Source organism: Megascapheus bottae, chromosome 19, assembly GCF_031878675.1.
Source record: "Megascapheus bottae isolate mThoBot1 chromosome 19, mThoBot2.hap1, whole genome shotgun sequence".
Lineage (NCBI taxonomy): Eukaryota > Metazoa > Chordata > Mammalia > Rodentia > Geomyidae > Megascapheus > Megascapheus bottae.
The window spans coordinates 29,354,373-29,370,954 of record NC_143527.1 but is presented as its reverse complement, the minus strand read 5'-3'; the positions used below and the strand labels follow the sequence as shown (position 1 = coordinate 29,370,954).

Genomic DNA, 16,582 nt, shown 5'->3' with positions numbered 1-16,582 from the left:
TTAAGTATTTGAAAAAGTAGGCAGATATGTCTAAAGTCTCCCTGTTCTTTATGCTCTTCTTCCTTTTCCCTTGGAGAATCTTTTGTCCTCTTTCCTTTCTTCCATGGATCATTCTGGGTAGGCCTTCCCAATTGATCAATTATCCAACAATTGATGCTTTGGTCTTATCTTAGCTTTAGTTTCTGGCAAATCTTAAAAACGCAACCTGGTCATTCATTCAGCTATTTAAATCACTATCGATGATATTTCCACGTGACAGAGAATAAAGTGTGTCTTAAGACATCTTTAACTTTATTTTTCTTTCTCTCTTCCTCCTCCCTAATCTCCCTGTGTCTATTTCTCTACTCCTCCACTACAAGCGTGGATAGTGGTGTCCAGGGAGTCCTCTCGATGCAGTGCCTGGACATGGCTACGGCAGGTTTCGCTGGGCTAAGCCAGCTCCTAAATGTATTATTTCAAGCACCACCTCACATGTCTTTGCTCCTCTTCCGCTCTCATGTGCACACTCTTATCCTGTCTCCATTATTTTAAAGAGATTTCAGGAAAAGCTATGTTTTTAAAATAGAACAACAATCTGGCAAAATACATAGCTGCTTCAAAGTGGAAAAAAATATCTAACTTTCAACTCTTGTCGGTTTTCAATGTATGGCTTTGATTTATGGATCAAAATTGCTCATTTATTATTTTATCTATACAGCTCTGGGCCATTTTGACAGTTAAAATTTAGTTTTATTGACCAGTGCAGCCACTGTGCCCACAAGGGGACTGGTGCACACAGCTTGCTGCACTTAGGAAACGATGATTTTTGATTCCATGACTGAGTCAGATTGGGAATCATAACCGATAAAACAATAAGTTCCAAATCTTAGTGCCCAAGGCAAGAGGTTTGCTGTAAAACACAATCACCCTTTAAGGGGAGAAGAGGAGGAGGAAAATCTTAGCTGAAAGTTTTGCAAGCACAATTTAATGCAGCTGGGACAGACCGCAAATATATCTGTCCATCCAAGCTGTGGAGTAATTGAAAGGATCAGCTGCCCATCCTTTCCAGATTATTGACTAATGAACAAACATATCTAAATATCAAAATAAATGTTACAGAGCCAAAGAACCAGACAGCCATTTTAATATGATAAAACTTAACAGTGCCAGTAAACAACCCTTCACTTTTGTATCATCAACAACAAAAAAACTAAAGAAGAATTTTTAGAAGAGCTCTACTCATTCTGCCCCTCCCCTATGAAGCCCATTCAACTACCAAACTGGCCAGCCCTCCCATGCCATGTTAATTTGGTCTTTTAGTCTAAATGCCCCATGATATATTTTTTAAAAAACTCCAAAAGATAGCACAACAATAAAATGTTTAATTTGATTAACCATATTATCAAATTCCCCAAGAGAGCTGATATCTTGAGATAATTAAGAAAGTAAATAAACAATTGCACTCACTTGTGAGTATTTTCCATGTCTTCTTTTCGTCGTCATAATACTGAACCAAATTGCTGGGTAGCCGGTCTGGTCCAGGAGGTAACCCTCCAACCAATAAGAGCATTTTCTTGTTAGAGCGAATTCTTCACCCAAAACAAAAGAGGAGATGAATAACCATATTATTGGAGAGTCTTTTTATTGGCAACAAAAATCATAACCGTCAAAAAGAATGATCATTACTTGCAGATTTCTATTTCATTTTTTGCCTGTTTCTTCTCCCAGTCATATCTCAACATTTTTTTGAACCAAGCAGAAAAATGATTAGAAGAACTGCATATCCCTATACTCATGGAATAATAAGCTCCTTTTATGCAATTTGTTAGAGGTTCATTCTAGAACGACCTTTTTCTTATATTATCCCTTTAAATCATCACTCTTTACAGCTGAGTACACATGAAATGCTCTGGAGTTGTACTAAGGTTAAGCATTAAAGTTGCATGTCAAAAATCGTATTAGTCAAAATCATTATTATAAGCCATTCACCACTCAAAGAACCTTGAAAAAATTAAGGTTAGGCAGAGAGTTTGTGAACCAACTCTTTAATCAGCCAGGGAACTTCAAAGACCAGTTTGGTACAATTAGTAGCATGGAACTAACTGGGATGGGTTAACCAGTTTGAATATGAATTTTTGGTTTGTTGGATTTAGCTTTGCCTTCTGCCTCTATCCGCCCCCCCACCCCCATCTACTCTGGCTCACCCTCCCCTCTGCTCTCCCCCTGTGCACCACTGGCGATACAGCAGCACCAATTGGTAAAAATGAGACTGTGATGTTGTTGTGAGCCTCCCCAGAGTGGAGCCCTGCCAATGCTTGCCACTGATCCAACGGCATGAACCTGCTCAAGTGTGCAAAGCCACTCTAATTCCCTCCCTCTGTTTTTCTACCTTCTCCCCCAGGGGGCAACCACTGAAAGGAGTAACTACCCACCCATCAAGAGCTGGCAATTCGCTGCTATTAACCGTGACTGTGATTCCCAGTCTGCCTGGCAGTTCCTGAGAACAGGCCCGCAATGTCTCATATGCAGTAAAAAGCTATAAGATGCACCCTAGCCAGCACATGCGACCTGATGGATGTACAATCCTCAGGAACAGTAATGGATTGAGCGCACTTGCCATTGAAGCAGGGAGAGGAGGCCCAGACCCCCACAAGGGGCCTGCTGATTTAACAGTCACTTTACATATAATTGAACTTTTCATTTACCTGAAAGGCTCAAGGTGGTGGCAGAAGAAACGGAACAACCGTAATTGAAAGGGGAAAAAAAGTCAATAAATACCAAAGGGTTTCTCTTAAATATGAACACAACCCATAGTGGAGCTCTGAATTTATTATTATATATTCAGCCTGTTTTGATTCAAGGATGCTTGGCAAACTAGGCCTTATGGAGAAGTGTGATTTGTTGGTTATAAACTTAACATTCAGAGAGTTAACTTAATACAAGCTAATGACACTTCCATATATGAAGGAAGGGAGCAGGAGTATTCTTTTAATGTAATGCTGGTGTCACTGAATGCATTGTGTATATCTCCAGAGAGAAAAAATATCTTCTGGAGAAACCAAGTTACAGATCTATCAATAGATGAAACTGCTTGCAACATTAATTTGGCCATCCTGAGGATATATAGTTGACTAGAAAAAAGGACAACCCAATGCTTTAAATTTAATGGGTTCTTAATCTCTTATCCATATGTCTTAGAGACTACTCACTGGCAAGCAAAAAAAAAATATAACGAAGATCTCTGTGCATGGAGTATTTCAGTAATTTAGCTGATTTCTGAGACAGGTTAAGGAATATCAACACAGTAAGCGCTTCTTTTTTATTTAGATAGAATATACACACAATCCATGGGCCACAAAATTCACAGAACTGATATACAGGTTTTTTTTTAATTCATATGCTTTTTAGCATGATATAAATACCAGACAAGACTTGGTTGAATGAATTTGGGGTGGCTTTTCAGTGGTGTTTCACTTTATCCTTCCATTCATCATCTACTCTATTTGTACAAAAGAAGTGAAGATGAAAGCAGATTGTTCTTTCAGTTGGCCGTAAGTTAACATACTTGTAGACAGAGCTGCTCAAAATGTAAGACATGATCCTGTGGCTATCTTTGCATCATAGGCATCTGTACTGCCAAGCTGCAGACAGAAAGTACATGAATATTGATGGAATAAAACAGAGAAAAGGACTTACTGAAATAGTGCTTGTGAGAAAAGCAATATAGAAACAATAAGTCTCTGTGTTAATAAATAAATACATCCACTACTTAAAAATATGTTTCACAAATGGCAGAAGGAGATATGTGAATGGCTTAGATAGATTTGTATGTCCATTTCATTTGCTTGATAAAACCAACTTCCTGGATCAATCTCATTGGCGATTTTCCACACTGACTTAGATAGACCATCTCTGTGGATAAGTAAAGGACCTAGAATCATTGTGCTCTCTGTCCAAAGAGCCAGTCATTTCCATCTGTCCTCTAAGAACTGGATTGAGATTTTTCAATACATAAGCCACTGAACAGTTGGCAAATGGTTTCAGCCTCCATCAACATGATTCAGGGCTAGCTAGCCAGCAGCACTGAAAAACTTCACATAAATAAGACAAATTCCTAAACTATCTACGGTCTCCACAGAGGAGGGGAATCACATGGAAGAACAGGAAAACCCATCCACTCTCATTGGATTGTGTTTTCCATGGAGTAGCACTGCTCTGAGTGTTATATGTGGCCCTCTTAGATGGTGAAGACACATTTCAAATCTTTTCCATTGTTACATTTATGTCATTATTCATTCAGCTCTTTATGGAATATCATCTGGAGTATTTTGTTCACAATTTTCTAATCATGTCAATATTATTTAATTCTAAATAAGGTTGAAATTTCTATTTTCTGAATGGTCAGCCACATAGACAATAAAACTAGGATAAAGGTCTCGAGAAGTTTCATGGCACAGAGAAATAACATGTAAAAAAGCATATATAAACATATATATAAACCCATTTGAGTGGATTTCTTACTGATTTTGCGAGAGTTTTGACTCGCAGAATAGCCCAATGTCTAACTCTGCATTTTATAAAGAAGTGAGAAAGTGAACACCTACTTTTGTGAATTCTATAGGTCTAAGAAACTTTTGGGATTCAAATAAAGGGATCTAAGAGATATTACTCCACATTCCTTATTGCACAGAATAATACAAATGAGAAAAATCATCCCATATTTTACTATGATAAAAATGTAGTGTCAACTATTCAATTACTCCTACAAAGTAATGCATGTGAATAATTCCTATGAAAAGGCTTTCATTCTTTTCACAATGTGCAATTATAATAGCAACAATGACATTAGTGACAGACAAAAATGAATGTGTGTTGGGTACTGAGCCCCTGATTATCATGCTATTTATTTGATGTATGTGAACCTCAATTTGCAAACTCCAGAAATAAAAGAAAAATATGAATTAGAAAAATTAAATGAAGGAATTAAGGTAATCTGAACTAACTGGTCTGAAGGGAGTTTCAATTATTCTTTTCCAAATAATTCCAGCAGAGCTTTACAGGTTTCATTTTTGATTAGGTAAAATCTAAACATGTATCCCTTTGCAGTAATTAGAGTGCCTTTATTGGTACAGTGGCATGTTTTTTTTTCTTCACATACTCTTTACATAGGGAACCAATTTAGTCAAAATTAATATGTTTACCTCACAGTTTTTATTCTTTAACAATTACTCCCTTCATTCCTCTGCTTAATTCCAGTAGAACAAAGTAATATGTTTAAAAATAAGAAAATTAAACAAAAACTGAGTGTGTCAGGATTAACAATACCATTTGGATGGCTTGGGGTTCTTGGATTCTTACATTCCTCAAGTCTTCTTTTTAATCTTATGGGTTAAAAAGGCAATGAAATTTGAAGGTCTCCTTTGTTCCAGCTCAGTAGTCGCCCAGCATTTACCATGTGTCACATTTGGGTGTGCGTGCCTGTGCTAACATGCATACGTACTCTGGTTCCTGGGATGAATGATTGAAGGATGACCTAAAACTTGTGGCTGTAAACAAATTTGTCTTCATATTGGTGTTCTAAGTATGGTAAAGTCTAATTTATTTTTATTTCAGTGGTCTGGAACTTGCATAATTGGGAAACAGGCCAGATAAAGTTTATCCTTTCCATGACATATGAAAAAAAGTTTTTGTTCAGTAGGCTGGAAGAAGAGTTTTAACCTATTTAGGAAATCAGTACGTTTGTAGGCACAGTAGGGTTATCTATGTGTATTTGGACAAAATATGTACAAATTAAACAAATATGCATACAAGTTTATCAACTTTTACAAATCTAAGGCAGACATACGAATTTAGACAACATATATACAAAATTCAGTATAACTATAAATAATTTTCATTTACTTATATAAAAAGGTGGTCTGCAATGCTCTAAGAAATATTCAATATTAATATTTGACAAAAACCTTGAGGCAATCTAGGTCAGCAATTCCCAAGCATGTAAGTTACCAGATTTGTCTGAGGGGAATTTAAAAATTAGAGTTTTAATAGAAATCATTACTTTTCAACCCTAGAGATGATGATTCCATGGAATGAGGGGCCTTAAAAGTCAGTTCTGTTTCACCCTCAGCACCGAGCCTCACACTGGTACAACTTGGGGCCACTGACTCTATATAATCATGGGGAAATCCTTTTAGCATTTTAACAAGTACTGTCATTGCTTACTTATTGGCTGGTATTAGCAATATTCATGTTATTTACTTTTTTCTTAATATTAATAGTGAAATGAACCTCTCTTCTTCAAACTCATTCATTAGACATATTTTTCTCCTCATGTTGAGCTGCAAGTGACCTAAATCTTCTCAAGTACTGCATACAACTTCAAGTCTTGGAGAGAATTGCTAAATGACTTCTCCATATTAGGAATTCCAATTTCTTTCCAGAAAAGCTTCAATTTTCTCTCCCATTCTAGTCACCTCTTCTGAATATTCTCTTGGCCATCACCATTTCCTTTCACATGTGATGGTCAAAATTGTATATAATTTAAGAAGTGAGATGTAATAAACAACAAGCATGACTTTTAAAAAATAAAGCCTTCTAAAATAACAAGACTTTTAACAGTTGTAATTCCGTATGGAGTTACTACACAGATTTGAGCTGAAAATAAACACAGATTTTTTTTTTTAAGCAAGTATCATCAGTCACCGGTGACTCACATTTCTCATCCTAGCTTCTGGAGTTCTGAAGGATCCTAGTTAGAAACCTGTTCAGGCAGAAAAATCTGTGAGACACCATCTCTAATTCTCGAGAAAAACGTGTTAGAGCATGTTCAGAGCTCAGCCAATATTAGAGCACCAGCCAAGGGTATAAAAGTCGAGGGTGCTAAGTCCTAAGTTCAAGCTCTGGTACAGGTAAATAACAAAATTAAAAGCAAGTGTTTTCAAGTCAAGTTTATCCCACTCCATACTTGTCCAAATTAAAATATTATCCATCACTAAGTATGATTGCTTGTTTTAAGGTTTGCATGTCTGCTTTTGACTAATCATTTTGTTGTAATTCATTCATTATTTAGTCCCTATTATGTTCCGGGTGCAACTAGCCTAAAGACTAGTGGGTGGAACAGGAAGGAAATTCTCTGTTCTGAATAGTACTCAATCTCATCCACAATCTGCATGATTCCTAACTAAAGCAGTTTGCTTACTTGCCTACATCCTTAGATTACAGGCCTCACAACCACTGTGAGAAGCCTCTTTCCCTCTTCTGCAATGATGCCATACTAGCCTCTCAATCATTCTTTAAGCTCACTCGTGAAGTAGGGATAACAACAGACTAAGGACACATTCGCTAAAGAAGCTTCTTTTTTTAGGATTAAATGAAACAATATATAGTAAACATTTAAAATAGTGCTAAAATGCTAGCTTTCGTCATTATCAACAGTCATCATTATCAGGACAGTCATTCTATTATTTTACTTAAAAGTATTAAAGGGTTGTTTTTCCATTGCTAGCTTCTTAATTAATATCTTCTTCCTGAAATAATACTATGTCACTGAGGGTTTTTGTTTGTGTGTTTGCTTTTCCAGTTCTGGGGCTTGAACTCAGGGTCTGAACAGTGTTCTAGGACTTCTCAAGGTTAGAGCTCTACCACTTTATCCACAGCACCACTTCTGACTTTTTCTATGGATGTGGTACCAATGAATCGTAACCTGGTCTTTGTGCATGCTAGGCAAACACTCTAACACTAAGGCAAACTCTTGGTCCAGCACTGAGGTATTTTCTACACTGTGTTTCCTTACAAATAACGACTTATGGATATAATTTTGCAACAAGGTTTGGGGGGAAAGTGGAAGTTTTAAAGAAGGGAAGCAGAGGTAAATAGAAAATCTTCCATGATAGGGAAGGGGGGAAAACCAAGATGGGTGGGGGGTGTGCGGGGGAGGGAAATGGGTACCAAGACATACATGTGAAAGAGTATCAATGTATGTGAATTAATGCACCTTCTATCTGGCAAATATCATGTAACCCTTTTACTAATTACAATAAAAAAAATGCAGTGGGAGCACTGGAACAGCAAAAAAAAAGGAAAATCTTCCAAACCAAGTTGATTTCAAGTCAAGAGTTCATCAATCTGCTTTTAATCTTATGCCTACCTGTTCTTATCTTTTTGTCCTGGGGCTGTCTCTGCCTCGATTGCCTCATCTGTAAAGTAGGAATAATCCTAACATCTTCCAACAATGTTTCAGAGTGAAAGTGAAGTCACTGAAGTACAATGGGAAAGAACACCATTTCTACTTGCAACCAATATCACCTTCTGGAGCCAAGACATCTCCGGCTGGTAATAAAAGATGTTTTCTAATACAGAGACTTGGTACAGTGAGTATCTCTGCTCCAAGAAGGGAGAAAAAGTTATAAAAGTGATATGCACAGGGGTTGCAGTTTCCTAAGTCAGGTAAAGAGTACATTTCCAGTCAGTCTCCTCCAGTTTTCCCTCCCATCTCTACCTACAAGCTATATAGTTCATTTTTGACACAGTGCAAACACTGTTTTAAAGGACTCTAGACGTTCACATTTCAATTTTTGAGGGGCAGTGAATTTGGGGCCATATGATTGGAGGGGTTTATAGCAATTTTACCAGATCTTTACCAAATCTGGAAGCACCTCACTGAAATCTGGCTTATATATGAAAAACATTGTGTAGTTCCCATTGTAATCAGTTGATAAATGATAGCCTTAATTATTATGCAGAATTATTAACTTATAAAGTACTCACTTGAAAACAATCTTTGGAGTTTTGGAATCTTTATTGCTTATATGCCTTTCAGATACGATATGTTGGTACCACATGTTTATAAATAGAATATTTTCTGAGTAAGAAAGGTAAACCAAAAAAAATGGGCTTCCAAAGGGTGGTATTGACCCAGAGCCCATTCATAAATTCAATCTACTCACTCTCTTTGCTGCCAATTCTCTCCATTAAGGTGGTTAGGAAATCATCAAACTTTAAAATATATAACTCCCGATTCATCAAAGAAAGAGAACTACAGACCCATTTTTTTGATGAATATTGATGCAAAACTTCTCAACAAAATACTAGCCAACCGGGCTGGGAGTTTGGCCTAGTGGTAGTGTGCTTGCCTAGCATGCATGGAGACCTGGGTTCAATTCCTCAGTACCATATACATAGAAAAAAACCAGACATGGTGCTGAGGTTCAAGTGGTAGAGCTCTAGCCTTGAGAAAGTCCAAGGGCAGTGCTCAGGCCCTGAGCTCAAGCCCAGGACTGGCAAAAAACAAAACAAAACAAAAAAACAACCCAAAAAACTAGCCAACCATCTTCAGCAACTCATCAAAAAAATTATACACAATGATCAAACAGGATTCACACAGGGATGCAAAGTTGGTTCAACATATACAAGTCAATTAATATAATTCAACACATCAACAGGAGCAAGGACAAAAATCACATGATTGTCTCAATAGATGCAGAAAAGGCATTTGACAAGATCCAACACCCCTTTATTCTAAAAGTTCTGGAGAAACTAGGAATTCATAGAACATTCCCTAGTATAATAAAGGATGTGCATGACAAATCCACCACTAGCATTATATTTAATGGCAAAAAGCTAAAGACATTTCTCTTAAAATCAGGAATGAGAGAAGGATGCCCACTCTCTCCACTCCTTTTGAACATAGTATTAGAATTCCTACCCAGAGCAATAAGGCAAGGAACAAGCATAAAGGGGATCCAAATAGGAAAAGAGGAAGTGAAACCTTCCCTCTTTGCAGATGCTATGATTCTGTATTTAAAGAACCCTATAGACTCCACTTCCAGGTTGCTTGAGCAGGGTATAAAATTAACCTTCAAAAATCAACTGCCTTCCTATCTGCCTACAATGAGAAGAACCAGGCAACAATCAGGAAAGCAACTCCTTTTGCAATAGCCTCAAAGAAAATAAAGTACCCAGGAATTAACTTAACTAAGAATATAAAGGACCTTTTTAATGAAAACTTTAAAACCCTGAAAAGGAAAATAATGCAGAACTGAGGAAATGGAAAGATCTCCCATGCTCCTGGATTGGAAGACATAACATCGTGAAAATGGCAATCTTGCCAAGGGCTATCTACAAATCCAACGCAATACCCATCAATATCCCAATATCATACAAGAGGCAATCCAAAATTTCATATGGAATAATAAAAGGCCCCATAAGCAAAAAAACTTATAGCAGAAAGAACAGTGCAGGAGGAATTTCAATACCAAACTTTAGACTCTATTACAGAGCTATAGTGACCAAAACAGCTTGGTACAGGCACAAGAACATGCCTGAAGACCAATGGAATAGAACTGAAGACCCAGATATTAAACCACAGACCTATGGTCACCTAATCTTTGATAAGGGAGCCAAAAAATGGAATGAAAGAAAGACAGGCTCTTCAACAAGTGGTGATGGCAGAACTGGTTAAGCACCTGCAGACAACTAAAGTTGGATCCTTCTTTGTCACCCTGTACCAGGATTAACTCCAAATGGATCAAAGACCTGAAGGTAAAAGCAGATACGCTGAAAATGTTACAAGAAGGAATAGGAGATACACTAGGTCTCCTTGGCACAGGTCAAAACTTTCTTAATAAAGACCAAGAAACACAACAAATCAGAGAGAAAGTCTGGATGAGTGGGACTTCATTAAACTGCAGAACTTCTGTATGGCAAAGGACATAGCTAGCAAATTAACTAGAAAGCCTACAGAGTGGGAGAAGATCTTCACTAACCATACAACAAAGGCCTCATATCTAAAATATATCAACAGCTTCAAAAATTGAATCACTCCAAAACTAATCTCCAAAGTAACAACTATCCCATTAGGGCCAAAGACTTTGAGAGTCTTCTCTGAAGAAGAAATAAGAATGACCTATAGACACATGAAGAAATGCTCGACCTCTCTGGCCATAAAAGAAATACAAACCAAAACAACTCTAAGATTCCACCTTACTCCAGTTAGAATAGCCAGGATCAAGAAATCTAATAACAACAGATGCTGGAGGGATGTGGCCAGAAGGGATCACTACTACCCTGTTGGTGGGAGTGCAAACTCGTTCAACCACTATGGAAAGCAGTATGGCAGTTCCTTCAAAGACTAAACATAGAGCTCCCCTATGATCCAGCAATTCCACTACTTGGCATTTACCCAACTTTCCAGAAACAAGGAAATACTAAATCCACTAGCACAACAATGTTCATTGCAGCACCATTTACCATAGCAAAGATATGGAACCAACCCAGATGTCCCTCAGTTGATGAGTGGATCAACAAGATGTGGTATTTATATACAATGGAGTTCTATGCTGCTGTCAGAAAGAACAAAATTGTCCCATTTGTAAGGAAAAGGAAAAACTTAGAAAAAATCATATTAAGTGAAGTAAGCCAGACTCAAAGGAACATAGGCTCAATGGTGTCCCTCATTTGTCATAATCAGTAGAAACCTTGGACTCTCGTAGCAGAGATTTACAATTGAACAAAACCTAGATACATAAGGCCATATAGTATGATGGTAAAAGAAAGGACCTCCAGGATATAGAAACAAAAGCCATATAATGAGTGATTGTTGTCCTTAATGAATCTCTCATTTCTTATGCTGTTGCTTGGTTATCTCATATTGTTAAAGTATTTCATCCTTATATTCTGATATATTGTATATATGTGTATTTGAAATTGGATCGGGAAGGGGGGATAACAAGAAGAGGGGTGGGGGGAAGGAAATGGGGACCAAGACATGAGAAAGGGTATCAATGTTTGTGAAGTAATGCACCTTCTATCTGCTAAATATAATGTAGCCCTTCTATTAATTACAATAAAAATATATATATATGTCCTTCAGTCCTCTTCTTATGAACCTTCAAAGAATTACCAACTACCTACATTCCATAAAATACATATTCCTCATATAACCTGCTTTTTCTTTCTGTTTTCCTCTCATCAAATAAAGCTTGCCTTACTTGATACTTATTTCATCTACAAAAGTGAGAAGATTAAAATAAATGTTTTTGTTGAAAGACAAGGTTGAGATGGAAATTGCTTAGAACTTGGGGTAAAAGTCAGTGAAGGAAGATCTGAGTTCTTGGCCAAGAGGAGTCACCTATAGTCAGCTAGCCTTCCCGAAACTTCTAACCATCATGGTATCCAGAGGTCCCTAAAGGAAAGCTGCTACCCCTGTCTTAAAATTTTCCAGAGAAGTAAACTCCCTTGAGGATTTGTTCCAGCTGATTTGCTGTTGTATTTAGGTTTCTTTATCATAGCTGTTCTTGGTAATTACACAGCAGCTTTCATGGGAAGAGCCTTTAAATAGACCTGATAATGCCTCTCCAAGGTAGGTAAACACCAAGTATCATTATCCCCATTTAACAGATGAAAGACTAAAGGGAAGGGGGCCTGGGCTTCTTTTCCAGCGCCTCAGGATGAGTTTTGTGCTCTCTATTTCACACAGGAATATTCTCAGGTTTTGTGCCCCCCGCCCCAACAGGACTCTGCTGTGACTTCCAGTTGAGGCTTAGATGTTAAAGTCATCGTTTTCCTCTCTTATGATTCTGGCTGTGTAGAAAATGATGGCTGACAGGCAGAATCTAGATTTCTTAAGATGGAAGTCCCTCTAAAACATTTAATTATATCCAATGGCAAACTTTCTGATCTCACACAAGTGGCTTAGTACATAGCAAGTGCTCAAAAGGACTCGCTGTATGAACAATAAAATGATAAAGAAAAGAACAAACATGTGGCAAGGGCAATAGTTACAGATTATTTGTATCCTTTTGCTGACCGTTTTAAAGCAGATCAGTGGGAAGGAGTAGAAAGGAAAGTGCGTAGGAGAAAAGGCAAACCACACAGCTGAAGCATAAGAAGATAATGCTGGCAGATGGGCAGTCATCGCTATAGCCTGAGTCTGCAGCATCAGCCATGTAAAAGGCATGGACCCCAGCTCGATGTTATTGGAAGGTGGTGGGTCTCTTTAAGGAATGGTCTATTTTAGGTCACTGGAAGTTTACCAGCAAAGGGCATGGGGAGGTGCTGGCCTTTTCCTCTCTTTCACGAACTGCCATGAAGTAAATGACTTCTGCATTATATTCCTGATCAAGATGTCCTGCTTTACCAAAGGATCTTGAGGCCAAGTGACCATGGACTGAAGTCTCCAAAGCAGACCTCAAGTGTGTTCACTAATTCCAGATAGAACCTGTTACCTTTACTGCGCACGGCCCACAATGGCTGCACGCTTTTGTCTGTTTTTTTCTTGTTGTTGTTCATACTGGAACATGCTCATATAGTTCGCTTTTCACTTATCACATCTCTGCCTTTCTCTTTGCCTTTGTGTATCTAGGTTCCCCAAAGAACAGAGCTGCCCCTGATGGAGGGCAATATTTGGTAAACCTGAGTTATTAACAAAGCAAAGACCTTTAGGACTTCTACTATATCTACATGCTATGGCATTGTTTACTTCATATCTATTTTTTTTGAATTTCACACCTGAACAGTGCTTTTAAAAGACCGTGTCTCATCTTTACTCTTCTGCTTTTGCCTCCTTGGTAACTAAGATAATAGGTATCCACTACTAAGCCATACTAAATTGTGTTTTACTCCTAACAAATGTTCAACTACAGTAATACACAGTCTTACTATTTGAATACATTTTTAAATGGTTTCCCAGGAAGCACATAAAATTATCTCATATCTTACCAGCAGTAGGTCATACATATTTGGGGACGCAGTTCAAGTCTGCCATTCCTGTATATATGACCATGGGAGGACTGACAAATTTGCGTTTGGTTGATAGGTTGCAGAGTTATTATTATTATTACTATTAATGTATAGAGATCATGTCTCTAATGTTCCTAGCTCAGGCTAACCTCAAAGTTGCGATCTTCCTGCCTCATCCTTTAGAGTTCTGGGATTACAGGTGTGCATCACCTGGCAAAGATCAACATCATTTTTTGCTATCTCTTTACACATTGCAAGTATAACTGATCATCTTCTTGCTCTTGGACTCCTCAATGAAGCTGTTCTAACTCACAGAGGTCTTCATGATTCTTTCCCAACACATACTCATTCCAGAAATGACTGAGTCCTCCACAGCATGGTTGAGGCAGTTTCCCCCTTTCTGCTATGTTCCTTCCTCTTCTTGACTCTAAAAGTGTCAATTGGTTAATGACATCAGAGGCAGATAGGACAAAGAGGCCGTCTGGTGTAAGACCATAAATTATACTGCTTATCCAACCAAATGCACAAACTCAAGAGCTAGGGTGGTCTAGCTTATGATTGGTGGTACCATTTTATTGGACTCTTAATTTTGGTCCTATGAGTGGCAATGGCTCAGCCAACTTCATACGCATTGCACTTATTTCCTCTCTCACCTTCCAGATTGAACTTTTCTTTTATAACTAGAAGCAGCTGCATGTCACCTTTGCTCATCTCTAGAATCCCTAATTCTAATGTCCAATACCGAGCACCTTTTTTAAAATTTTTCCTGATGAACATAAATTGCAATGGAAATAGCATGTCTTGAACCCTTCCTTCCTTGTGGAAGGAAGTAGCAAGTATTAGCTCGCAGACCAATCCTCTCATCTGTAAGTGGGAGGCAATGTTTCACTGTGCATTAGCACACACGCTTGCTACTGACTAGCTGGTCTGTGTGATAGAAAAAGGATCTTTTCCTTCACACAAGAGTCATAAAGCTCCGTGAAGCTTCATGGCAAAAGGAGACAAAGCTTTATTCTTATCCTAGGGAAGGACACATAGGGGCTATTGCCTTTAAACTCCTAACAAACCCAGTATCAGGAGGACTATGCATCCCCTTGAAAATCAATCTCCTGGGACTTCTCTCTATCTCTTTCCTTCTCATCCCACTGGGTTTTGGAAGAGATGAATGACTTTCAACCTGAGAAAACATTTGTATCTACTGCACAAGAAAGAAAAAGACATTTCAGACCCATAATCATAGAATGTTAATTAAAATTCAAGTTCAGATGGATATCCCACTAAAATGAATCTTAGGACAAAGTTAATCTCTGAACAAAATAACATACGAAAGAAAGAACTTCAGCAGTTCAAGATAATGTTGAAAGAGACAGCCACCAGGTCCCACCCATGGTATGACCTACAAGTCAGGTTTCTCCAGGACTAGATCCAGGGAGAGATTCCTCTCTGAAACTGAAGCTAGCTCAGAGGAAACTGGAGTCAGCCTTCAGCCAAACAGGAACTTTGCAGTTGGAGAAGCACTGCAGAGTCACCACACAGAGAGATAGCAAGAAAGGTTGGTAAATAACTGGATATATGATTCCAGGTGTTTTCTGGAATATCCTAGCAATAAATGACAGTCCACCGGCAAGGCAAGGAATTTCAGCTGATACCTTTTAAAAAATTTCAAGTCCTTGTGTTTAGGGGAAGAATGATTCTATGATATTATCCTGAGGCTAAGGTTAAAAAAAAGGAGCATTTTTTTATGTTGGGGTGATCTTTCAGCCAGGGAGTAAGGCAAACAGAGGCTCCAGGGTTATGTGCTGAGCAGACAATGAGGTATGGCTTCTGGGACCCAGCTTAGGGACACCCTACTGGGAAGGGTGAAATACAAATTTCTTATCTTCCTTTTCTTTCCTTTCCCTGCCCAGTAGGGAGCCAGTTTTTTCTATTCTTTGCTGCTTCACCAACCCTGAAAGGGTGATAGTGCCAAAGAGAACCCTAACTTCTGAGCTCTGATGTTTAGGGGTCTTTCCCACATACCCATCTTAAAATAGATTCAGAACCTCTGAGGCCCTGTCAATCCATGACAGCATACTTTCAATCATCAGATCTTTGGCATGGAAAACTTCACTTCATTTTCAAAAGAGGAACTAGAGCCAGGGTACCCGGTGAATTATTTTGTCTGTATTGCAATAGGAACCAGCTTTCATCAGTCAATAAGTCTCCTGGAGATTCGTAATTCCAAGAAAGTTCTCTAGGATTCATTTCTCTTTTACTCATGTTAATTACTCAGATTTTTTCTAATGTAGGTTGTAACAAATTTTCCCTGAATTTATCCATCAATCAATTAGTAAGTTTTTCTCCCCCCCCCCCCCGTCTGTGTGTGTAAAACAAATGAAAGGCAGGCACTGGTGGCTCAGGCCTGTACTCCTAGCTACTCAGGAGGCTGAGATCTGAGGATCCTGGTTCAAAGCCAGCCCGGGCATGAAAGTCCATGAGATTCTTTTTTTTTTTTTTTGCCAGTCCAGTGCTCAGGGCCTGACTACTGTCCCTGGATTTTCTCAAGGTTAGGGCTCTACCACTTGAGCCACAGCACCACTTCTGGCTTTCTGCTACGTATGTGGTACCGAGGAATAGAACCTGGGTCTTTATGCATGCTAGGCAAGCACTCTACCACTAGGCCAAACTCCCAGCGATGAGATTCTTATCTCTAATTAATCACTAGAAAACCAGAAGTGGCGCTGTTCAAGTCACAGAGCACTAGCCTTGTACTGAAGAGCTCAGGGACAGTGCCCAGGCCAAAAGTTCAAGCCCCATGACCAACAAAAAAGCAACAAATACAAATGAAAACTGGAACCATTATTTTAGTTCTGTGATTTTCAGTATA

General features: G+C 38.4%; 1 protein-coding gene across 1 annotated transcript in view; it reads right to left on the bottom strand.

Annotated features, from left to right (window-relative positions):
- Klhl14 (kelch like family member 14) overlaps nt 1-16,582 on the bottom strand; it is an 89,022-nt gene that overhangs the window by 56,520 nt on the left and 15,920 nt on the right. The window contains exon 2 of the mRNA XM_090353277.1: nt 1,447-1,568. Coding sequence (XP_090209403.1) covers nt 1,447-1,568 — 122 coding nt within the window. The remainder of the gene's footprint in view (nt 1-1,446; nt 1,569-16,582) is intronic.